Source organism: Globicephala melas, chromosome 10 (genome assembly GCF_963455315.2).
Source record: "Globicephala melas chromosome 10, mGloMel1.2, whole genome shotgun sequence".
Classification (NCBI taxonomy): domain Eukaryota; kingdom Metazoa; phylum Chordata; class Mammalia; order Artiodactyla; family Delphinidae; genus Globicephala; species Globicephala melas.
In genome coordinates this window covers 48129146-48155131 of record NC_083323.1, presented here as the reverse complement: position 1 = coordinate 48155131, position 25986 = coordinate 48129146, and the positions used below count along the sequence as shown (strand labels likewise).

Below are 25986 nucleotides of genomic sequence, written 5' to 3'. Positions count from 1 at the left end.
AAGCGCAGAGAACAAAGAGGTAATTTTGGACTATGAGATAAACCAAGAGACGATAGTCCCAGGTGAACAGACTAATGACCATGTGATTGAAAAGAACTGGATGGTGGGAAAGCAAAGTAGAGAGGAGCTTCCAAGGATGAAATCCACAAAGGCCTTCAGGAAGCCCCGCCTACTCATATCACAAAACACCAAGTCCTGGTGTTGTCTGTGCGCAGCAGAGGCACAATGGGTGCTTTGTGGAAGCAAACTGGCCATCACACAAATTGCTGTCTGAAACTGCCCGTGCCTACAATGCCGAGGCAGGATCCGTTTAATGCAAAACAATGGTCAGGCAATATGACTCATTCAGCTGAAGGGCTAGCTGTGTGGGTAAGGTTTTTAGATAGTAAGGGAAGTTTCCTGTGGTGAACTCTGAGCGGCCATTCAGACTTCTATTTGGCCTCCACCAACTTTCTTAATTGTATGGCGCCCGGAAGGAACATAATCACGTCGGCATCACTTCAACTTGGTGCATTGTAGTCTGTGTAGCTTGGGTTATCTGTCAAAGGTGTTTCTAGTAAACCATTCCAAGCAGTTAGTTTACATGTGTGTCCTATTTGATTTGATCTGGTAGTTAGCCATTGTACTCAAGGAAATTCTAGCATACTGTCCTAAAAAGGACGTCCAGGAGAAAGAAACACAGCTTATTTCATTAAAATCAAAATCTATTAGGGGCTAAGTTCACACTGGGCATAATTAATAATCACCAAGCCCTTAAGTAGACAGTAATCATATACACGGCATCTATGTAAGTCTCAATAACATCATATTGTATCCCAGAAATCTGTCGTTTTCTATGCACAAATATTACATGATTTAATTCTGGTTATACGCCTTTAGATTAAACTCATGCAATGCACTTGGGAATGACAAAACATGTTCAGGCTGAAAACATTCTTTGAAAATACAGAAAATGTGCATATTAGTGACAACTTACTTACCTCCAAAATTTTATTACATTAAAGTCCTCTAGTCTATTCTGAATCATCTAATTTGCTGTTAGTACTATGTACAAAATTTTAAAAAGGAAATACACTGCTGTAAACTGATTTCTGGTTGTTCTCATTATATTTCAAAATAACAGTCAAATCAATCCACTTGGCTTCTTGCATTACTTAATGCTTTCCAGAAATTGTTTAATCCAGGAAAGAAGAATAGCCAGTTCACTGACGGCTTTGTAGATTCCTTTCTTTCCAATCTGCGGATAAAGTGGAAATATTAGAAGCAGAAATATTTCACATTTTAAAAAACAAAGCATTCAAAGACAAGAATTTGGAATACTTACCTCATAAAATTTTCTTTTCATCCTGGTAATGGATTTCATTTCTCTAGCTGATGAAGCACAGGAAATCTAAGAAATCAGAAGTAAATACAGAAAATATTGTTGAAAAAGGGCTAATAATACTCACTCTTCCACTCACTCAACCAACATTTTTTGAGCAGGTATAATGTGCTGGGCATGACATACACTGGCAAATATATAGTACCTTGTCTCTGTCCTCACTGAGCTTATAGTTTCATGGGGGAGAGAGATGATAAATAAGAAAACAAATGAAAAATTTAAATTTCCAAATTACAATTAAAGCTGTTTGTAATGCATAAAATATATGATAGGCATTTACAGCTGCTTTCAATTGGGTGGTCAGAGATGGTTCTTTCAAGGAATGACATTTAAATTAAGATCTGGAAAAGGAGAAGGAGCCAGCTATATGAGGAAGTGAAGAAAGAAAATAGGGGTTTGGGGAGGATGCAAAGGAGAGAATAACTCAGGTAACCTGAGTGAAAAGTGTGCAAATGTCCTGAGGCAGGAAAGACCTAGTGCTTTCCAGAAACTGAAAGAAAGAAAGCATGGCTGCAGCAAGAGAGATATGGGAAGCATAGGAGATGTGAGAATGACAAGAAAAAAAATTATTTTTTGAAAAATCACCCTTGCTGTTATATACATTGCACAGTACAATATTCAGGTGTTGATTGCCAGGAGAAAGCACCAGGAAATTAATATTAGTTTCTAAATTAGGAGGAGGAGCAAACTAATGTCTTGAGAAGATGGCTTGTACCTCGGCAGGGGGGGAACTACCAGTCTCCTTTGAGGAGGTGAATTTTCAAACCCCATCTGAGCACAAGAATTGCTTAGGAGTCAAGTAGGAGGAAATTCTTCATCATCTTTTTTACTCCACAAATTTCCATAAGGTTAAATAGAGAAAAGGGAAGGGAATAAAAAGGTGAAAGTGTCTAATTTATCTACTTAGGTTTTACTCATAAAACCTTAGCACTGGAATTGACCAAGGACATTATATGGTTCAATTGTTCTCAATTTACATAAAAGGAAACCAAGGCCCAAGGTGTCCCAGGATGTCCTGACCTTGTGATGAAATAGTGTCGGTGCATCAATAAAGATAATACGTAATCAAAACTCGAGAAATGGAAGCAGCTAAATGACAACACCTATTAAAACAAATAAAACACGGCCCACAGGTCCCTTTAGACCAGAACACAGAGGAGAAGAGGGGACAGGGGAGGGGCAACATTCAGGTCTTTCTCTTATCAAGAGAAAATAACTGAAACGATTTGACAGTTATCTCCTGAATGCTGTTGCCCGGGCCTAAAGGTGGTGATGTTGTCATGACTCTGCCCAAATGGAGACTCTACCTTCAGGTCAGACCCCGCGTAGGAAGAGATTCTTCCTGGAAAGGGGCTTTCATGATGAGGCACAGAAGAGTTGCAGACACAGAATATTCGGGTGAAGGTTTAGTCTGCAGGACTCACAAGTGCTGGACCTCCCTGTGATAAGAGCCATGGATTTTTTTTTAACATCTTTATTGGAGTATGATTGCTTTACAATGGTGTGTTAGTTTCTGCTGTATAACGAAGTGAATTAGTTATATGTATACATGTATCCCCAGATCCCCTCCCTCTTGTGCCTCCCTCCCACCCTCCCTATCCCACCCCTCCAGGTGGTCACAAAGCACCGAGCTGATCTCCCTGTGCTATGCCGCTGCTTCCCACTAGCCATCCATTTCACATCTGGTAGTACATATATGTCCACGCCACTCTCTCATTTCGTCCCAGCTTCCCCTACCCCCGTCCCCGGGTCCTCAAGTCCATTCTCTACATCTGCATCTTTATTCCTGTCCTTCCCCTAGGTTCTTCAGAACCATTCTTTTTTTTAGATTCCATATATATGCGTTAGCATACGGTATTTGTTTTTCTCTTTCTGACTTTCTTAGCTCTGTACAACAGACTCTAGGTCCATCCGCCTCACTACAAATCACTCAGTTTCGTTCCTTTTTATGAAGAGTCGTGAATTAAGAGGACACTTCCTCCCACACCAGATCCTGTGAGGCAAAAACAATGCAGGCAGCCAGTGTCAGAGCATACTTTAAGAAGGAATTCATTCCTTCACTAAACAAGCATTCATGAAGTGTCTACTAAGTGTCCGATCGTGTGCTAGGCACTCAAGACATAACAACGAGCAAAACAGAGTTAGTGAATAGAATAGTGGTGGACAGGAAAATCAACAAAATACAAGATCCATATTAGAAGATAAAAAATCCAGCAGTTCCAGGAGCTTTCCTTTTTATCCCAATTCCCCTTCATGTGACGACAGAACTACTAAGAAGATTGTTAGATAAAAATAATAGCAGTCAACATGTATTTTGTTAGTATTATGTATCAGGCACTGATCTGAAGGCTTTAGTGATATTAACTCATTCAGTCCTCACAACAACCCTATGAGGTAAGTACTATTTTTATCCTCATTTTATAGATTAGGAAAGCGAAGCATAGAAGTTAAAATTCTGCCTATTTTCACATAGTAAGTGGCAGAGCTGAGATCTGAAGTATTCTGACTCCAGAGTCCAGGGGAAATGTTGGAAATGCCTCTAAAAGACTAAGCTGATTGGCAGAGAGAGAGAGAGAGAGAGAGAGAGAGAGAGAGAGAGATTTCAACCTGAAAATGGACAATGTGATAATAAACAAAAGAAGAAATCCTCTGTGCGTTTGTGTGTGCGCGTGTGTTTCCCTTTGTTCATTTGTTTTTCAGATTGGAACTGCAAAAGCAAATTCTAGAAATACCAAGTCTAGTTCCAACAAAGTAGAGTAGCTATGGAAAAAATTTAGAGAATTCTGCCCATTATATTTTAAATGGAGAGTTTGATCAGATGCTAAATCCTTCTAGTCAGAAATTATCTAATATAAAAGTAATTGGCATGGACATATATACACTACCAAACGTAAGGTAGATAGCTAGTGGGAAGCAGCCGCATAGCACAGGGAGATCAGCTCGGTGCTTTGTGACTGCCTGGAGGGGTGGGATAGGGAGGGTGGGAGGGAGGGAGACACAAGAGGGAAGAGATATGGGAACATATGTATATGTATAGCTGATTCACTTTGTTATAAAGCAGAAACTAACACACCATTGTAAAGCAATTATACTCCAACAAAGATGTAAAAAAAAAAAAAATCCGTATGGAGGAAAAAGGTTTATTTTAATAAACTGTCAAATACTAAAAAAGGAATTGGCCCAAATCTTGCAACTGGGAAAACAAAGATGACTTCACAAAGAGAATCAATATCTGCTGATTCCAATACACTCGATCAAAGTTCTTAGATGCGAAGATCAATCACAAAGCACCAAATCAGCAAGTCACAGGGCACAGCATCAGATACGCTTGTGTTGGGGTTTAAAGATTTCACACGGAAAATGGGATACCAAAGAAGTCACCCAAATTCTGGACGTTACAGAAGCTGAATATCATTAAGGCATTTCTGCTGACTAGGCCCTCTGCCCAGAGAACATGGGTCTGCAGCGTCTCCCATAGCATGGTGGGAAGTACAAGAAAGGCTTCTGACTTCATCTAAGGTACAAGCTACCCCAAGAAGAGCAAGGAGAGTAGAAAAGGAGAAAAACAAGGTCGGGCAAAAAAACAAACAAACAAAAATCAAAACAACAAAAAAAAATCACTTAACAGTGCCAATGTTGCCACCAGAGTTCCATGGGTTTATGGGATTCTTTCTAGCACCTTGACTCCTAGTAAAGAGCTGATGCAAGAGGTTTTCATTTTCCTCACTTTTGTAAATATGTCTACAGACCTAGTAGGACAGCCTGATTTTACTGCTGTAATCTAGATTGCTTTGCTTGGAAGGGGGAATTTACGAAAGAATGATTTCCTTTACCTTATATTTCAGCGTATATAGTTCCATTTGCTGAAAGCAGAATGCACAACCAAAGGGCAGCAGTTTTTTTCTAAGAATGGCTGAATGATTTGACAAACTCAAAAAAAGCAGACACGATCTAGACTAGAGGCAATTTATTAGTAGGGCTGGAATAACCAGAGACAGGTTCAAAAAAAAAAAAAAAAAAGTGTGAGATAGTCATGGAATAACAAACACAAAGCAACAGGCTAATCATTCATCATTAAGTCAATACACTTTTATTGCATGCTTACTATACGCTAGGCATGAAATACTGTCTCTGCCCACATAGCAGAGATTTATTTAATTTATAAAAGTAACTTTCATGGTGAAAATTGCCTTGGGGCACAAGGGATGGCTCATAATCTACTGACAGTGAAGCAAAATTACAATACTAAGTGATAAATACTGTGATTTAAAACAAACAAACAAACTGCTCTGGCGACAGAGCAGAGGCAACCCAACTGTGGGATGCCAGAAGACTTCCAGAAGGAGAAAACAAGTGAGCTGCATCTTGAAGGGTGACTAAGATGGAGTGGGAGAAGCAGAAAGAAGGGACAAGTAGGTAGAGGAGGCACGATGTTCCAAGGCTGGAGAGAGCAGGGATGATTTACACACCCTTTGGGTCTCAGCTGAAATCCTCAGGTTCAATTATCTATGATATGGTCCCCAACCTCATATGTCAATTATACCCCAACCCCAACCTTATATGTCAGTTATACCTCAATTTAAAAAAAGAATGAATCCATGCAATTTTTCACATGAAATGGTAGAGCTATGCCCCATAATTTTGACAGAAAAGTTATATATCATTAACCAAGGAAGGAATTTGTCAGAAAAGAGATTCTATAATATTATAATTAGAAAATATACTTACCAAGATTAAAACCAATGATTCATAAATGATCTCTTTATCTTTCAGTTAAAGTAATACTGTAAATAAAACTCTAACATTAGGCACTAAAAATGTACTTGATTGTTTAAGAGAACCACTCCGTTGAAAATTGTTGAGAAAATGTAATTGGAAGAAAATTAGTGTTCTGTGTATGGAAAGCAATAAGAAAAGACAGTAACAATTTTACAGAACTACTACTTGTTAGGTGCTTTGATATATTACCTTACTTAATTCTTCTAACAACAACAAGATGAGATTATTGGTATTGTTGAAAACAGGTTTAGGACTTTGCACTTAATGAAAGAATAAAACAGAGTTTGTCTCACTTCCTACTCTGTTTATCAGTTCAATCAATTGCAATTTTTAAAATATTTGAAATTATAAGGCTAAGTAATTGGCAGTGCTTCACAGCTTGATAAGCTCGTTGCAACTGAGGATACAAATTACTTATCAAACATCCTACAGGAATTGGAGACACAAATATTCTATTTGCCAAGACTTACCAGACTTTAAAATTAATTACATACAATTAATGTACAGAAATGGAGCTCTTTAATTACCAATTACTATTCAGGCTCTTAAAATGTTAATTAAAGTAAATGATGAAATCTTGAAAGCTAATGTAATTTTTTTCAGTTTCAACTTTGATCACTAGCAATTAGGCCAATTATTTTATGAATTCAACTAAGCAACTATTAAGTTCCCTTTCAAGTCTGAGAGTCTTGAGTTCTATAAGAATCTTTAAAATGTCTTCTAACATATACCAACTTTCCAAATACCATTAGGGCAAATACCGTGGTTAACAAAGATTAAAAATAAATATATTTATGTTATCCATAACTTTTTTCTTTAAACAGTTATACACCTGAATTACCCAAATCAGACTAATATTTTTTTTAATTTTTCTTTTATATTGGAGTATAGTTGATTAACAATGTTGTGTTAGTTTCAGGTATACAACAAAGTGATTCACTTATACATGTATCTATTCTTTTTCAAATTCTTTTCCCAATTAGGTTGTTACAGAATATTGAGCAGAGTTCCCTGTGCTATATAGGTTATCCATTTTATTCTTTTCTTTTTTTCAGCATTTAAGCACAGATCTGTGTGACTTTATATATTTATTTTTTTGGCTGCACCCTGCCTGTGGCATGTGGGATCTTAGTTCCCCGATCAGGGATCGAACCTGTGCACCCTGCATTAGGAGTGTGGAAATATGTAATATTTTATTAGGTGCTGCAAAATTCTTAGAATGTTCTCAGAAACAATAAGATGACATTCAAATACAGTGGTACTGGGATTCCAGACCTTGGAGTCTACCACGAAAATCACTGTAGTTTTGTATCTTAAGAGTGGCTCGAAAAGACGCCAGTCTTAGTGGACTTATAAAGAAATCCCAAAGGCAGGTAGCTTACAGAATCAGAAAGACTTCTCAAAAATAAAAAATAATTTAAATCCATGAGTTAATAATGAAACTAAGAGAAAATAACAACTCATTGATCACCCTGGAAGAATGTTAGAAAATCAATTCCTTATATTCAAAAGTGGGAAATAAAGAAAAAGAATTACATGTTTATTCTGCCTGTTTTATATGATAAGTTCCTCAGGACAGCCAAATAGTAAGGGGTAAGTTCTCTTTACAGAATTAGCCCCACTTATAAATAAAGTAGGCGTAATAGAATCTTAAAAGCATCATTTTTCAGTTTTATGAATTAATAGATCAAAACAATGATTATCAATGTCTGCTAACATAGAAATAGAGGCCATATAGTGCATTCTAGAAGCTAAAAGAAAGATTGATCATGTTATGTAGGAAAAGGGAAAATATTAAAAAGACCAAATTCAGACTTCTAGAGATAAAAACTACAATGGCTAAGTTGAAAAATATACTGAATGGGACTAAAGCAGATTAGATACTACAGAATAAAAGGTTTATAAACTTGATGATATAGCAATAGAAGCTATCCACAATGAAACACAGAAAAACACGGAAAACAACACAGAATCAGAGAGCTGTGGGACAATTGCCAATGGCCTCATGTATATGAAAATTAGAATTTCAAGAATAGAAGAGATAGAAGGAGGTACAGAAAAAAATATTTTCTTAAAAAATAATGGCCCAAAACTTCCAAATTTGATGAAAACTATAAACTCACAGACGGAAGAATTTCAATTGACTCCAAGCACAAAAAGCATGAAGAAAACAAACCAATGCACATTATCATGAAATTGCTTTAAACAAGTAATAAAGAGAAAATCTTTAAAAAGAAAGAAAGCCAGAAAAAAAAAGATATGACATAAGAACAAAGATAAGAATGGGAGAAGATTTCTTGTCAGAAACAAGCCTGGAGACAATGGAGCAACACCATTTAAGTATTGGAAAAAAAACCTATCAACCCCAAATTCTATATTCAGAAAAAATATATTTAAAACAGAAAGAGGAAATAAAGGCTTTTTTCTGCCATAAAAAACTGAATGTATTCATCACCAGTAGAACTGTACTACAAGATCTGTTAAAGGACAAATGCTGGAGAGGATGTGGAGAAAAGGGAACCCTCCTACACTGCTGGTGGGAATGTAAATTGGTGCAGCCACTACAGAGAACAGTATGGAGGTTCCTCAAAAAACTAAAAATAGAGTTACCATACGATCCAGCAATCCCACTCCTGGGCATATATCCGGAGAAAACTCTAATTTGAAAAGCTACCTGCACCCCTATGTTCATAGCAGCACTATTCACAATAACCAAGACATAGAAACAATCCATTTTTTTTTAATGGGCAAAATATTTGAACAGACGCTTCACCAAAGACAATATATAGATGGTAAATAGGTAAATCAAGAGATGGTCAACCTCATTAATGATTGGGGAAGTGCAAATTGAAAACACAATGTAATACCACTACACTCCAGCTAGACTGGCTAACATTTTTAAACACTGACCATATGAAGTGATAGCAAGGATACTGAGCAATTTTAACTCCCACACACTACGGGTAGAAATGTAAAATGATTCAACCACTTTGGAAAACAGTTTAGCTGTTTCTTACATAGTTAAACCTACACCTAACCTATGATCCAGCCATTCCACTCCTGGGTGTTCACCCAAGAGAAATGAAAATATCTCTCCAAACAAGGACTTGTATATAAATATTAATAGCAGCTTTATTTGTGATAGTGAAAAACTGGGAGAAAAAAAACTAAATAGACATCAACAGATGAATAGATAAATTGTGGTATATCATTACAATGGAATACTACTTGGCAGTGAAAAGGGAGAAGTAATTGATACACTCAATAACATGAATGAATCTCAAAATAATTATGCTGGGTGGAAGAAGTCAGACATTAGAGAGTATAACACATACATAGATTTTCCTCAATTTACGATTGGGTTAAGTCCCGATAAACTTATTGTTAGTTGAAAATATTGTAAGTCAAAAATGCATTTAATACTCCTAACCTTCCAAACTTCATAGCTTAGCTTAGCCTACCTTAAAAGTGCTCAGATGGGCTTCCCTGGTGGCGCAGTGGTTGAGAGTCCACCTGCCTAAGCAGGGGATACGGGTTTGTGCCCCGGTCCGGGAGGATCCCACACGCCGCGGAGCGGCTGGGCCCGTGAGCCATGGCCACTGAGCCTGCACGTCCAGAGCCTGTGCTCCGCAATGGGAGAGGCCACAGCAGTGAGAGGCCCGCGTACCGCAAAAAAAAAAAAAAGTATCACCAAAAATAAAACATCCACATAGAATCAGAGTATTTTAAAAATACTATATACAATTTATAAAGAGGCTGTAGTAATCCTTACTCCTTAATATTTTCTACAATTATTAAGATACAAAATAAATAATTGTTGGATTCTCTAAGCTATAGAGAATTTGTATCATAGATTTTGTATCATAATTTGTATCATAAATTTTGCTGTTTTTTGCTATTTACAAGTTTTTTTGGGGGGGCTGGTTTTCAGAAGAGCAAACACCAATGCTTATGGCGGGCATAAATTCAAATCCCAAGTAAGTGAACACATTAAACAAATTACTATATGCCAAAATTCTGTATGTAAGTTAACTGTCTAGAGCTCTGGAAGCAACATCATAAATGCAACACTGGTTTTTTAATCAACCCCTCAGAATCCTATTTATCCTAAAGCCTCACATAACCAAAGCATTATTCTAGAATTCTGGGTCTTGGAAACAGGGCCTGGGCCATTTCCTCCTGTTTCCAGATCATGGAAGAAGCCTTGGACCAGTTTTGAAACGTGTCGAGGTTCTACAGAAATAGAACCTGCAGAACTCGGGGCCCCTCTCAAAGTCCCTCCTTCTTGAAAACTTACCTGCTCCATCCAGACTCTAGTATTTCTGCTCTGAAACCCCAGGGCTTTGTTAGCACTAATATTATGGTGCTTTTCCTTTCTTCCTCTTATAATTGTTTGTGAAGTTACCTTGCCATCCCCTTCCTTCTGCCTAGAACCCTCCTACCAACACACACACACACACACACACACACACACACACACACAGTGCAGAACTCCTAGAGGGTAAAGTCTGTGTTACTCATTTTTCCCACAATACCCCAAATAGCAAGGGCAACAGGGGAAATACAAAAAGTGTTAATTATTTTCTATGTATTGGCTGTTTCTATATTGACTATATTTAGTGTCCCCCCCTTTTTTTTTTTGCGGTACGCGGGCCTCTCACTGTTGTGGCCTCTCCCGTTGCAGGGCACAGGCTCCAGACGCGCAGGCTCAGCGGCTATGGCTCACGGGCCCAGCCACTCCACGGCATGTGGGATCTTCCCAGACCGGGGCACGAACCCGTGTCCCCTGAATCGGCAGGCGGACTTTCAACCACTGCACCACCAGGGAAACCCTAGTGTCCCTTTTTGACTAAGAAAATATCACATCTCAGAACAGTCCAACCAGAGCAGCAGAGAGAGGGAAGATGAGCAATATTCTCATGAATATTTTCTTCATCATTAATCGTTTTAAAATATTTTCCTCATTAGTGCTTTCTTATTAAAATGTTCTTTTTCAAAAACTCTTCATGGACACATCTTTCAAATTATTTCATAAGTTATTTTTTCCTGACATATTGTTTATGGAAACATGCTTCATGAATATAAATATATTCAATGACTATATTCATTTTTTTAAAGAACAGTTAATTAGATATAAAGTTGTTAACTAGGCAACTAAAAGGGTAAAGAGAGACATCATAGAGGCAGTAAATGCAGGAAGCAGTTACCATCTCCAGGATGGAGGGAACAAAGGGAAGAGGTTGAAAACAAAAATGGAAATGAGAGCGACCTGTTTGCCTTTTGCGGTACAGTCATCCTTGACTCAGAATCAGCACATCTAGGGGGGTGTCTGTATCCAGTAAAAAATGAGATGACCCAGATTGGGTTATAGATGCTATTTCTGGTTTTATTTTTATTTTTCAACTCCAAATTCTATAGACCAAGACATGGATTTAGTCTCGGAATCCATTCCTAGAAAGTCCACCCAAGTTTCAGATGGTTAGAGAAACAGTATGAGAGAGGAGAGCTTTAAAGCAACCAGTAGAACCATTGGGAAGGGGGAGAAAAGTTTTCTGTAACTTGCAAAGCTTTGATTCATTGCCATATTCAAGAATTAATTATAGCCTGAGGTCCCTGGAATGAAGAGAGAAAAGAGAAACAATATGACAGTTACACATCTGGTGGAAGGCACAGCTGCTTCTGCTTAGGAAAGCTGCCTGTATCCCTGTCTCCCCGAATTAAAGCAAATGGTCAAAAAAGAAGAAAAGAAAATATCACATGTAAATTAATGTCACCTACTTCACATTTTATAACGTCTCCCTCCTAAACTCCGCCCCAACCACTAATTTAGAATTCCACACAGAGCAAATGCTCGGTTAATTTATATTAAACAGATACAAGCTTCTGTGGCCAAAAATATAAACTTATAATTGGCAGAAAGATTAAATGCAAGGCCTATTATTAAAATTAAACCTATTTCCCTAAAGCAATGTCTGTGGAGACTTTCTAAAGCTCAGGCTAATCCTAGACTTTTTTTACAGTTTCACAGAGGTGGTTGGTTTACTCCAGCACATAAATGCCTTAGCTTGTGAGACAAAGTAACTGAAGCTAACAAGGGTTGTCTTGGAGTGGGAGAACGTAGGAAGGAAAGCCCAGTTAGGTGGCGCTGCGGGTGGTTGTGCTCATATTTGGCCGCAAGGGGGAGCCAGCCGCTTTGGAAAGCCTCCACGACCAGCCTGAGAGGTACCGCCTGCTCCCATCACGCTGTGGTCCAAGGCATTGAAAAAAGCATCTCTTGACAGATTAAGGTCCCTTCAGGAAATAACTTCTCCCAAAACAAATCAAGGAAAACCAGAGTTCCTAGATAGCTCTATGTTTTCTAAGTTTTTCATCTAGAACATTTTTTGGTTTAGGTTATAACTATTATGTGTTTTCTAGCTATTTGAACTGAAGAACCAAATCAATGGTCAAAACAGACATGGCTTTTGTTGGTTCCAGGTGTCCAGATATATTGTACTGTATCAGGCAAGGATTTCTAGTGCCTTGTCATCATTACCAAAGTTCATTTAGAATAATATTACATTAAATTGTATGGCTAGTGCAAGAGACAGCACCTGCACAGAGGAACGAAGGACACTAGCAAAAAGAAAAACAGAAGGTGCTTTAAAAAGTGGGGGGATGGGGTCTCTGAAGACAATCCTCGTCTCCAGATACTGAAACAAAACCAGCTCACTGTTCCTTAGGAAGACTACATTTTGGCCTACAGTGACCGCCGTAGGTCTCATTATTTACCCCAATATCAAGTCCTTCAATGGATTATTCTCCTCTTCAAGTCTTTTCATGGTGAAAACTCTTACTGGGGATGATAATGACCTAATCAGCTGGTGGTAAAATGAAATATAAAATTACATAATCGTTCAACTTAAATAAAGAGACTATACTGATTTGGGTACCGGGAGCCTGCTGAGCTCCCAGGCCAGTTCCCTGCCCTCCAAAGCTCCCTCCAGGCCGCGCGGGTCCTTGAGGGCATAGGAGGGAGGCCAGGGAGATCCGGAGAGGCGGGCGGGAGGGGCCCTCCCAGACCAGAGGAGCAGGAGAGGAGAGGAAGGTGTTTGCCCCACCCACTCGAGCCCAGGAAGCCTGCTGGGCTCCCAGGTGAGGTCCCCTGCCCTCTGAGACCAGGGCTGGGGGGCACGCCTGGGCCCCTTCTGTTCCTTGAGCCTAAGCCCCACCCTGCACATCCCCCAGGTCCTTTCCCAGCCCTGTGGGTCCTGAGCATTGGCCCCGCCCACCACCCAAACCTCACCCTTGCTTAGGCCCCGCCCTCCACAGCCAAGGCCTTCCCCCCCCACTTTTTTCTTTTCCCTCCTACTCTTTTTTACTATTGTGGTACTGATGTACCTTCCAGTTGTTGATTCATCTATATTTTTATTTTTATACTCTTTCTAACATATAACATCAGTTTTCTAGTCTAATTTTATTTTTTACTTTGTTATTGTTCTTTTTCTTTTTTTTCACACCCCACGCAGCTTGTGGGATCTTGGTTCATGAGCCAGGGTCGGGCCCAAGCTCCTGTGGTGGGAGCTCCAAGGCCGAACCACTGGACTAAGAGAGAACCTCAGGCCACAGTAGAAATGCTACTGTGGAGTAACAATACTCATATCAGATAAAATAGACTTTAAAATAAAGACTGTTACAAGAGATAAGGAGGGACACTACATAATGATCAAAGGATCGATCCAAGAAGAAGATATAACAATTATAAATGCTTATGCACCCAACACAGGAGCACCTCAATACATAAGGCAAATGTTAACAACCATGAAAGAGAAATCAACAGTAACACATTAATAATAGGGGACTTTAATACCCCACTTACACCAATGGAAAGATCATTCAAACAGAAGATAAATAAGGAAACACAAACTTTAAATGACACAACAGACCAGATAGATCTAATTGATATTTATAGAACATTCCAACCAAAAGTGCAGATAGCCATGGCAATCAGAGAAGAAAAAGAAATAAAAGGAATACAAATTGGAAAAGAAGAAGTAAAACTGTCACTGTTTGCTGATGACATGATACTATACATAGAAAATCATAAAGATGCCACCAGAAAACTACTAGAACTAGTCAATGAATTTGGTAAGGTTGCAGGATACAAAATTAATGCACAGAAATCTCTGGCATTCCTACACACTAACAATGAAAAATCAGAAAGAGAAATTAAGGAAACACTCCCATTTACTACTGCATCAAAAAGAATAAAATATCTAGGAGTAAACTTGGCTAAGGAGGCGAAAGACTTGTACTCAGAAAACTATAAAACACTGCTGAAAGAAATCAAAGATGACATAAACAGATGGAGAAATATACCATGTTCTTGGATTGGAAGAATCAATATTGTGAAAATGACTATACTACCCAAAGCAATCTACAGATTCAATGAAATCCCCATCAAACTACCAATGGCATTCTTCACAGAATTAGAACAAAAAATTTTACAATTTGTATGGAAACACAAAAGACCCCAAATAGCCAAAGCAATCTTGAGAAAGAAAAATGGAGCTGGAGGAATCAGGCTCCCCGACTTCAAACTATACCATAAAGCTGCAGGAATCAAGACAGTACGGTACTGGCACAAAAACAGAAATACAGATCAATGGTACAGGATAGAATGCCCAGGGACAACCCTACGCATATATGGTCACCTTATCTTTGATAACGGAGGCAAGAGTATACAATGGAGAAAAGACAGCCTCTTCAAAAAGTGGTGCTGGGAAAACTGGACAGCTACATGTAAAAGAATGAAATTAGAACACTACCTAACACCATACACAAAAATAAACTCCAAATGGATTTAAAACTTAAATGTAAGACCAGACACTATAAAACTCTAAACATAGGAAAACATAAGAAGAACACTCTTTGACATAAACCACAGTAAGATCTTTTTTGACCCACCTCCTAGAGTAACAGAAATAAAAACAAAAATAAACAAATGGGACTGAATTAAACTTAAAAGCTTTTGCACAGCAAAGGAAACCCTAAACAAGACAAAAAGACAGTCCTCAGAATAGGAGAAAAGATTTGCCAATGAAACAACAGACAAAGGATTAATCTCCAAAATATACAAACAGCTCATGGAGCTCAATATCAAAAAAACAAACAATCCAGTTTAAAAATGGGTGGAAGGCCTAAACAGACATTTCACCAAGGAAGACATACAGATGGCCAAGAGGCACATGAAAAGATGCTCAGCATCACTAATTATTAGAGAAATGCAAATCAAAACTGCAATGAGGTATCACCTCACGCCGGTCAGAATGGCCATTATCAAAAAATTTAGAAACAGTAAGTGCTGGAAAGGGTGTGGTGAAAAGGGAACCCTCCTGCACTGTTGGTGGGAATGTAAATTGATAGAGCCACTACGGAGAACAGTATGGAGGTCCCTTAAAAAACTGAAAATAGAACTACAAAATGACCCAGCAATCTCACTACTGGACATATACCCTGAGAAAACCATAATTCAAAAAGCGTCATGGGGGGCTTTCCTGGTGGCGCAGTGGTTGAGAGTCCGCCTGCCGATGCAGGGGACATGGGTTCGTGCCCCGGTCCGGGAAGATCCCACATGCCACGGAGCGGCTGGGCCCAGAGCCATGGCCACTGAGCCTGCGCGTCCGAAGCCTGTGCTCTGCAACGGGAGAGGCCACAACAGTGAGAGGCCCGCGTAGCAAAAAAAAACAACAACAAACAAACAAAAAACAAAAAAAAAGAATCATGTACCACAATGTTCATTGCAGAATTATTTACAATAGCCAGGACATGGAACCAATCTAAATGTCCACTGACAGATGAACGGTTAAAGAAGATGTGGCACATATATACAATGGAATATTACTCAGCCATAAAAAGAAACAAAATTGAGTTATTTGTAGTGAGGTGGATGGACCTAGAGTCTGTCATACAGAGTGAAGTCAGAAAGAGAAAAACAAATACCGTATGCTAACGCATATATATGGAATCTAAAAAGAAAAAAAATGGTACTGATGAACCTAGTTGCAGGGCAGGAATAAAGAGGTAGACATAGAGAATGGACTTGAGGACACGGGGTGGGAGGGCGAAGCTGGGGCGAAGTGAGAGTAGCATCAACATATATACACTACCAAATGCCAAATGTAAAATAGCTGGCTGGGGGGAAGCAGCCGCATAGCACAGGGAGATCAGCTCGGTGCTTTGTGATGACCTAGAGGGGTGGGATAGGGAGGATGGGAGGGAGGCTCAAGAGGGAGGGGATATGGGGACATGTGTATGCATATGGCTGATTCGCTTTGTTGTGCAATAGAAACTAACACAGTACTGTGAAGCAATTATACTCCGATAGAGATCTATTAAAAAAAAGAGAGACTATACTATTCACTGTCTTAATAAGATGACCTTATAAGTTAAGTATAGAATACACCAAAGATAAGTGGTGACGTTTCCATTATTTCAGGCAAGGGAACTGGCCCAGAGCATTCTCTCCGTGTTCTGCCAAGAGGTACCAGTTTGTAATTTTTATGCTTGTCATTATTTTAATGGAATAGGAGAGTTCATGGAAAACTATGCGACCCAAGTCCCAAACAAGGACGTAACTTAAACACAGACTAAGCAAAGAGAACATAAATTTGTTGAATTTTTTTACCTAACTGAGCAGCTCACCCTCACAGAAATACCTCTGCACTATAGACTGGAATTTGGGTTACTGAGTACTTTCATGGACCACAAGAAAATGATGCCCTAACTCTTAAACACTAAAACTCCACTCGCAACTGCCCAGAGTTCAAGTTCCCGTAGCCCTGATGCCCAAGGGTAGAAAGCTCGTTTCCTTCTGGCAACCCCAGGACTGTGATAGTCATCAGCAGCCCACAGCCCAGTTTGTACCACCTTTAAGTACAACCACAGGAGGCTTGAGAAAGCATACTTGGAGCCCAAACAATGTCACAGAAAAGATTCAACACTTCCCACAAGCAAGCCAACTAATACTGCACAGACCCTGGCCTGGTTGTTTTGCTTTGTTTTGTTTTTCTGTACCAATCTTTAATATTGTGGATGCTTTTACAGAAAAGTGTGTTCACTTTTACCTTCTTAATTAATTCCCCATTGCTTAGGGTGACAGCAACCACACTGCGGCATCAAATAATTTAGGTACCAAAGAAGACACATTTCTTTTTTTCATTTTGTTTTGATTGAGACTTTGCCTTATACAGGGTACAACTCTAAAAACTTATATGAAAATAAGATTAAAAAATCAATCTAAAAGCTCTTATCAATATGGGAAAGAGAGGAGGTGACAGGAAGAGAGAAGAAAAGAAAGACAGAGGGAGGAAGGAAGGGAGGAGAAAGAAAGAAAGAAAGAAAGAAAGAAAGAAAGAAAGAAAGAAAGAAAGAAAGAAAGAAAGAAAGAAAGAAAGAAAGAAAGAAAGAAAGAAAGAAAGAAAGAAAGGAAGGAAGGAAGGAAGGAAGGAAGGAAGGAAGGAAGGAAGAAAGAAAGAAAGAAAGAAAAGAAAAAGAGAGAGAAAGAGAGAAAAAGAGAGAGAAAGAAAATATCCTAGAATAGCATTTGGCACATAGTTGGTGCTTAAGAAATATTTGTTAAATGAATGAATGAATGAGTTAGGAGTCACATAAAGAGAGAATGATTTGAAAAAACAGATATTCATTTGAGAAGCACCTCCTGTCACTTTAGCTCTCTTCAACATGTTTTCTGTGCCATTCCTTAAGAAATAATACATAGTGGCATTACAAGTTATACAGAGTTATTTGATACTGTTTCCCTGGTGATGGACTCTCCATTTGGACTACAAGCCAACAATTAGAAAACCCCTTTACCCACTCTTTGAGTAAAGACAACTTCCTACATGCTGTTTTCTGGATAGATGTCTGGGATCAAATTCACCTTATTTGCTATGCATACTTGCACAGTGGCTCAATTTCTGCCTAAGGCTGTGAAAGTCTTCCACAAAGTGTATTTCCTTGCAAACTTGTAATTGGAGTTTACCAGAAACATCTTCCATGAAAAAGGACAGTAGTTGTTCTTGGAGTCTGCAGTTTTTCTATAAATAAGATAGAATAAATTGCATAAGGTAAACTATGAGTAACTTTCGTAAAATGACACTGAAGCATCCCCCGATTATTACTTCATGACCATCTGGAAAAAATAAAATGCAAGGAAATAAAAGCATCCAACAAGTAGAAACGTGAGAAAGAAAAAGACCCTCTGGCTTACCATAAATAGCTTTTTTGTTTTCTTTTTTAATAAATGTACTTTTTTTACGCGATCTTCCTACAATAAAACAAAGAGAAATAAGATTTATCCAGAATTTCAAACGTCCCTTTGGTCATCATTCTAAGCAGAGCCTAATACTTACTGGAATTGTTGCTTTGAGCCTTGCTGCCTTGACATAGAGCGTATCAACAGCTTGGGACAGTGTTCCCCTTGGGTAGCAACTTGCGGCGAAGGAAGATTGCTTGTGCTTGGCAATGGCAAGAGACAGAGTGACAAACAGCAACCCAGACATCAAAATGCAATACATCCACATTTCCCTCCACCCCACTCTGGGCTCATGTCACTCACGGAAGCCAGACAGTTACTCGTGTTGGTTAGATGAGAGGATAACCTAGTTACTTTAGCCCTCAAGGTTGCCTCTCCAATGAGATGCTGTGAAAGATAACTTACAGTTTAGAGAGAGGAAGATCACTTCAGTTGTTCTATTTTCTTAGAGCTTGCTTCATAATCAAAAAACGCTGACCACATCATCTGTGATCTTAAGTAAAAGCACAAATTTACCAGTAAGGTTGGGGCCCTGTTTCCCAAAAGAATTCAGAACCTCCGCTGCACTTCACAACAGATTTCAGTATTTTAAAAGTCATGTCATGCTAGTAAGAGAACTTGTTCTCCAGGATGCCATGTGATTTTTTTTTTTTAAATATGAAAAAAATCTCCTTTTCTAACAAGTAGCCCAGGAAAATTTGACCAAAAGGTAGAACGAGCAGCCCTGGGAAACCTGCTCATGACCTCAAAGGGGTTTGACATTTAGCCTTTGCCAGATCCTTCACCTGCCCCCCTCTTCCCTCAGAAGCCATCGTCCTGCAGCCTGGCATCAAGACCCAAGTCCTCAAGAATTTTTCCAGCTCGGAAATTGCAACCCCCCCCAACATATTCAAGACTTTTTTGAACCTGGACCCGGGATTAAGACCTACAATTTAATAGGTTCTCTATCATCTCTGTCCTAGCTGACCACCCACACTTTTTCTTTAACTCTAGACTTCCAGGAGAGTGCCAACTCCTTACCTTTTCATCTTTGAATCCTCAATGCCTACCACGATGCCTCATGTAAAGAAGAAGCATATTCAGCACTAGATGAATTGTACTTCCCTTCCCACATCATGAGATGCTACTATGACTGCTTTGTTTCTTCATTTATTCCATTAACAAATTTTTATCAAGGATCTGTCTACAAAGAACAGTGCTTGGTACCAGGGGACTACGTACGAAAGCAGGACTCCCATCCTCAACTCTGTCCCAATTCTTCCCATGGTGATAAATATGGTTCCTTTCGTGTAGCATCCCCAGGATAAGACATGGACACAGCTCAGGATCATATACTGAGAAGCAGAGCTAAGTCACCAAAGCGCTGAATGAATGGAGCCAACATCATCCCAGGCAAGTTAACACGAGGACTCTGGTTGTGAGTAAGTGATTCATCAAAACTAGGCAGCGTCAATAAAGCATCAGAACCCAAGACTGATTTCTAAATCAAGGCAACCAGGGCTGGCAAAGGAGCAAAGAGAAAGTATAAAGTAAAAGGTCCAAACACATGGAAGTATTTTTGGCTGTTTCAGATAATAAGCGGATCTCTTTGACAAGCCCAAGCATCATTTCCACAGGAGCACCTCCGCTGATAAAGGACACTCCCTCTGAAATAAGACAGGAACCCCTCCTAAAGAGCTACGACAGAAGACAGCTGATCAAGACTGCAAAGTGAGGATCACTGAAGTTTTATAGAAATTCGGGAAAAGGAAGAATTATTTTTAGCTGGGATTAGCTTAAAGGGTGTTGGAACTGGGACATGAAATATCCTAAGGTTTTTTGTTTTGTTTTGTTTTGAGCAGAGTAATACTTACTGTTCAGAGTTCTTTTAGACAAAAGAATGTGAACATCAGGAATCAAAAGTCCAAATGCCTTCAGTGGGCGTGGGATTAACATAAGCACCCTGAGTGGGTAGACATAGGACAATCGAGACTAAACTGCTTATATGGCCACCAAACCTAAAATCTGCCCAATTATACAGCCTATTAACACACTGTGTGGGTACAATAAAAGCACCACACAGAATACTTCCAGGAGCCATATACTGCCTTGAGCAACTAAAATTTGGGGGCCCCTGATATGTACCAACAAAATGTAAGTGCAACTCAAATTGCTAATATTGATAAAGAAAGTCAGTGTGGGTGCTGTTTTTTCACCTCTGATAGTTGCATTTCCATAAATGTCTTATATCCCTCAAATCCTCATAATCCAAGGAAGACCATACATATCCCAAGGATGTTTCTGCTTTAGTTTACACCCAACTCAAGAAAACCATGGTCTTTTCTTCAATGACTGAAAAGTATGTCGCCCCGTTGATCACAGTCATCCTACGCCTTAGTCAGCAGACCGGCCTCGTTAGGGTCCTTTAAACAGTCAAATCTCACCTCACAGGATGAATAGGGATTATCCTTTTGAATAGGATACTCAAAGCGCAGGCCCTGAAGACAATTCCAAAAGGGGGTTCCAAAAGTGTCCTGAATAACAGAACTATTGGAATAAGTACATAATGTCCTTCGGGCACCAATTTAAAAGAGAAGTTCCTGCTCATTTGGATCGATTTTTATTACACCACTTTCACAAGTTTCTTATACAGAACTGTATAAAAATTGCTGTTAATTACAAGGAGATTTGGTTTTGAAACTCAAATCCACTTCTCATTAGTTGTATGGCCTTGGGAAAGTTACTAATCCTCTCTAAGCCTCAGTTTTTGTCATCATTAAACAGGACAATAATTATACCTACTGCAGAGGGTTGTCATGAGCAAAAAATACAGCAATATAAATAGAACACTTAGCACGATGGCAGCCATAGTAGCACTCTGCAAGTGGTAGCTATTTCATTCTTATTTTTTAAACAATAAATGTGTCTTAGTCTGTTTAGGTACTATAACAAAATACCAGAGTGGGTAGCTTTCAAATAACAGAAATTGATTTCTCACAGTTCTTCAGGCTGGGAAGTCCAAGATCAACATGTCAGCATGGTCACATTCTAGGAAGGGTTCTCTTCTGGGTTGCAGACCACCAGCCTCTCACAGCATCCTGACATGGTGGGGCCTCTTCTATAAAGGCACGAATCCCATTCATAAGGGCTCTGCCTTCATGACCTAATCACCTCTCCAAAACACCATCACCTTGGGGTCTAGGTTTCAACATATGAACTGGGGGCAAGAGAGAAAAACACAAACATTCAGACCATAGCAAAATGCATGTGTAACACCTGTATAATATTCAAGTTCATTACAATCCTTGAGAAGCTTTGAGAAATGGTTGAAGAAAGCAAGAAAAGGGAAGGACGGACAACGATGTGACATGTCACAGTGTGTGGGCTTGAGGAGCTCCATTTATCCCACACACATCCAGAAGGCAGACTAGAACCAATTAAGTGGGCATTTTAGGGCTGCGACTCCTACGTAATATACAGGAGAACATTCAAATGCTTTATCTGCCCCAAAGCACAACTGACTGCCCCAGTTCCCAAATGCCAGCATGACAGCCATTGCCCTTGAAATTTAAGTCCCTTCCCACCCAGAAGAATGCTAGCAGCCGTCTCTGATGGTCAAGCACATCCAATAAGCAAAATGAGCACACCAGCTCACGCAGAGAATCACAGCTCACTTTGAGTCCTTGATGATACAACTTTGCAGATGCCCCTCTGTTGGAGGAAAAAACAATTGGGGATTTTTAATTTGCTAAACCATTTTGTTGACTCTAAGATGCATTCCTTCCACACGTTAGTATCTCTGAAATCCCAGTCTGTTTCTTTTTTTAAAAAAACAAAATTCACATTTTATTTAGGTTGAAATAAGCTATACCAAATTGATTTTCTTCACCAAAAATAATGGCAATATTTTCTGTATTATTCCTAGATAAACCACAAAACATTTATTTTTGTAGTTTCTAGGTTTTGCTTGTAAATCAAGATGAGGCAGTAGATACAGTCATGGAAAAAGACAGAAGAAAACAGACAAACCGGTTGTCAGTATCCACGGCCTCTGATCCTGTCTTGACCATGAAACAGAAGTGTTCAACATATACATGCCAAAAACCTTATGAAGATGAGGCTCAATAAAAGAATGTAAACAGCAACAACCAGATGTGAACAACAATGGCAGGCTCTTCCTTTCAAACTTTAACTATAACTTGTTCCTTTAACTCCATTTGATAAAGACAAAATCTACACTGAAATCCTTGTTTGGCGAGCTCACATGTTTCTCTTACAGTCTGATAATTTTCTTAACTGTCCCTTACAGATTTTTAACAGCATACTTAAAACTCCTACTATTCAAAGGTCAGTCATGAGCTTCATTGTAATGTTTTGTAAAATGTATTCCTTGCTCCCATACCTCCTCAAAATTTATTTCTTCAAAGAACTGATAATTCAGTACCTGACAACTGGATCCACAGTGATAAATGTTATGTGTAAAATGACTTAACTAATACAAGTCCAAAGTGCCATTAGCAGAGATCACACAGAGTGTAACGTGGTACTTTCAACGCTATCTTCTGGAAGAAGAGTTAGGTCTCCAAAGCATGGGACTTCAAACGGGCCATTTAAACAGGCAGATTATCAATGACTAATGTACTCAATGGGAGGCCTACAGGTCAAGATATTCAGTGATTAAGTGGCCTGCGTACACCTTATAACTTTTCTGTAAGATAGTGTCAAATTTCTTACAGATTTTTTCAAATATCAAATATAAGAGAAAACCTATTTTAAAAGTCTCTTAGGTATTTTCAGTGGTTTCTGAATTATCTGTAGGAAGCTCTGACTTACTTGTATAGAGTTTAATATATGTATCCACCATTAAATCCAAATTGTGTTTTATATCAAAATTTGTGTTAAGCGAAGCCAAGTTCCTTGAACTTTGGTCTGTCAAAGTGTTCCTCAGGTATGATTTGAGACCCTTTCACCCATTTTCATAGCGTTCACTCTCAACCTTCATCACAGGAAGAATACATAGGACCTTCAGCAATGCATTAACTTTAGGAAAAATCTTGTTGTCTGGCAGATGAAGGGCTTCATAATTAGTGGATGGAAGTTCTGTATCTTTCCCTCTGTGTTTGCACTTGATTCTGCAACAATGCAGCTCAGCAGAGAGCGTGTCAGGATTAGGTAAATCACTTCTGTACATGTCAGCACTATGCTCCTCTGATGTATTGAATTTGAGCTGTCCCCTGATAGAGAGTACCAGAGATAAGCATTTAAGAGCTTTAAGGTGCTGTTTCGAGAATATATCTTTCAGTTCCTGAATAATGTGCTCCACTGTTGGAACACTTAGAGTCTCTTTATAGTAACTCTCAGAGGTTAGCTGAGATTCCAGGTTACTGTGCTGAGCTCTGCGAAATTTCCCTGGGAGTTTTACCAGAATATAAAGTTTGGTTGCCAAATTTGTGAGTTCCTCAAACCAAAATTCATGATAAACCGGTATTTTCCATCACTTCATTTAGTGAATGCAGCACTGCAGTCAAATTACTGGCTGCAAAGAAGACATCAGAAGTTTGCCCCTGAAGATTTTCCCCAAAGGCTCTTGTAAAAGATAGAACATTTTTAAGAACAACAATGGTAACAATGAAATCAAAATCTGTTACCGCAGCTCTCACAGACCTCTAGCATCCGTTTCTGCTGTGTTTTCAAACAGAACAATGTGTTCACTGCCGTTGTCCCAAAGCACTTTCTCAGAACCTCTTCTCCAGAAATGATCTGGCACTCCAGCGGTGCTTGAAAGTTATCAGGAGTAAAGAGACCTTCTGGGATTTCATCAGCTTCATGTTCATCCAGAGGTGTGTTCTGTTTTCCCATAAGAATCAAAATTTCAAATAAAGATTTTAAGTATTCTTTGTTTTCCTTCTCTTCAAGGGTTAAAGGTAAAATGTCTTCCTCCTGCTCTTCACCCCCCTCTGCACTGGGGTTCTGAGCATTGCTGTTGTTTATTTCCTCATGTTTTCGTTCCTGTTCAGAAGTTTCATCAATTTTTTCTGTTTCAATGTCCTGATTTCATCTTCACGCAATTCTTTTATTCGTTTTCTGTGTCTACTGTGTGGATTATTCAAATGGCTGGTAAGATCAAATATTGTTGGTATTGCATTACCTCGAAGAACTGTCCTATAAGGGCTAGTTCTACAGATCACAGAAGTCTCAAAGTGTTTGGCACACAATCGATAATGTTTATTTAGTTGATCGGGGGTTTTATCTTCTAAGTCTGCTCTCCTACAATTCTCCACCCACTTCTGGCATCTGGCTGGAGCCCGCAGGAACCTGAAAAAAGCCAGGTCCGACTGCATGCGCTTCCACGTGCAATTGGGGTCCTCGCAGAAGTTCGGCATCGCCGTCAGCCAGCCGGCCGGCCCAGCCCTCCCCTCCCCGCCTCCTCAGGGCAGCCCACCAGCCCCTCGGGGGCCGGGGAGAGGACCCAATCTGTTTTATAATCCACGGAGTCTTACAATTATATCACCGAGTCAGGAGTCCGTTCTGGGCGGTCCCTAATGACGTCATCACTTCCGCTGACCTGCGTGCATGGTTGTTACTGTGGGTGTTGAGTTTACATGCTGTTCAAATGCCTTTGGAAAGAGACCCTATGATTTGGCATTGAAACTAAAGTTAACGTGTTCACAGAAAGGCACAGAACAGCAGTGGACTGCAAATCTGCTTTTAGAGAAGCAAATATTTGTCTTTGGAGGAATGACCAAAAATACATGTTTTCTTGCAAAGCAACAGCCAAGCGCGCAATGTTAAGAAAGCGTTGCATCATAGTTTATTCAGCAACATTTTTTTTCCTTTCTTAGTGGTAAATGAAATAATGCTGCAACTTCCAATATATTGTATCTTAAATTTGTTGAAATACGATGTTTAATGACCTCAGTGATTGGTATAATTCCTCAGGATCATAAATCCTAAAATCAACACAGATGTAAATAAGAAGCAGATGGATCTATTTAAACCACTCATCCAAAAAAAAACCCCAAAACCCACTGAAATCCAATGTTTTTCCCAGGATAGATCCAGAAGATATAGACGAGAAATAGTCATAGATAGATAAATATGTTCAGTACAATGATAGCTTGGTTTTTGACCCCTGAGAAATGGTAGGTCCCATTCTATTGAACACTTCCACCCAGGAAACCTGTTTATCTCATGTTTACATCCTCAGAGGGATGGATGAGAACACGTTAGAGAGGGAAAGAAGAGTGCTGTCAATGGTCTGCACGGGAAAAGAGGGAGCTATTGAGGTTGGATGCACGAGCAGCATGAAGAGGAAACATGCGTGGAAATTCACTGACAGTCTCAGCCTATGTTCCCGGCCCTGTGCTGGGTGGCTGGTACTCTGTGTTTTCACCCTTCATCATTAATTGACTCAGTCACCAAGTACTTAAACTGAGTGCTTGTCATCTCCCGGGCTTACTGGAGCTTGTTGGGAGGAGAATGTTTTTATATCCTAAAGTTTGAGGTATAACTAAATGCTTCCCATTATACTTGAGAATGTAGTTAGCATCTG

General features: G+C 39.3%; 1 protein-coding gene and 1 pseudogene across 1 annotated transcript; both read right to left on the bottom strand.

Annotated features, from left to right (window-relative positions):
* Positions 1–743: 743 nt before the first annotated feature.
* Positions 744–18723, bottom strand: IL26 (interleukin 26). Its single transcript, XM_030866935.2, has 5 exons — positions 18553–18723; positions 18411–18467; positions 18103–18237; positions 1325–1390; positions 744–1237 (listed from the first exon to the last, which is right to left on the bottom strand). Exons 1-5 carry the CDS (start codon positions 18721–18723, stop codon positions 1151–1153), a joined length of 516 nt encoding a protein of 171 aa, XP_030722795.1. The 3' UTR covers positions 744–1150.
* A 4494-nt stretch (positions 18724–23217) lies between these two features.
* LOC115858731 (52 kDa repressor of the inhibitor of the protein kinase pseudogene) lies at positions 23218–24817 on the bottom strand (annotated as a pseudogene).
* Positions 24818–25986: the final 1169 nt, after the last annotated feature.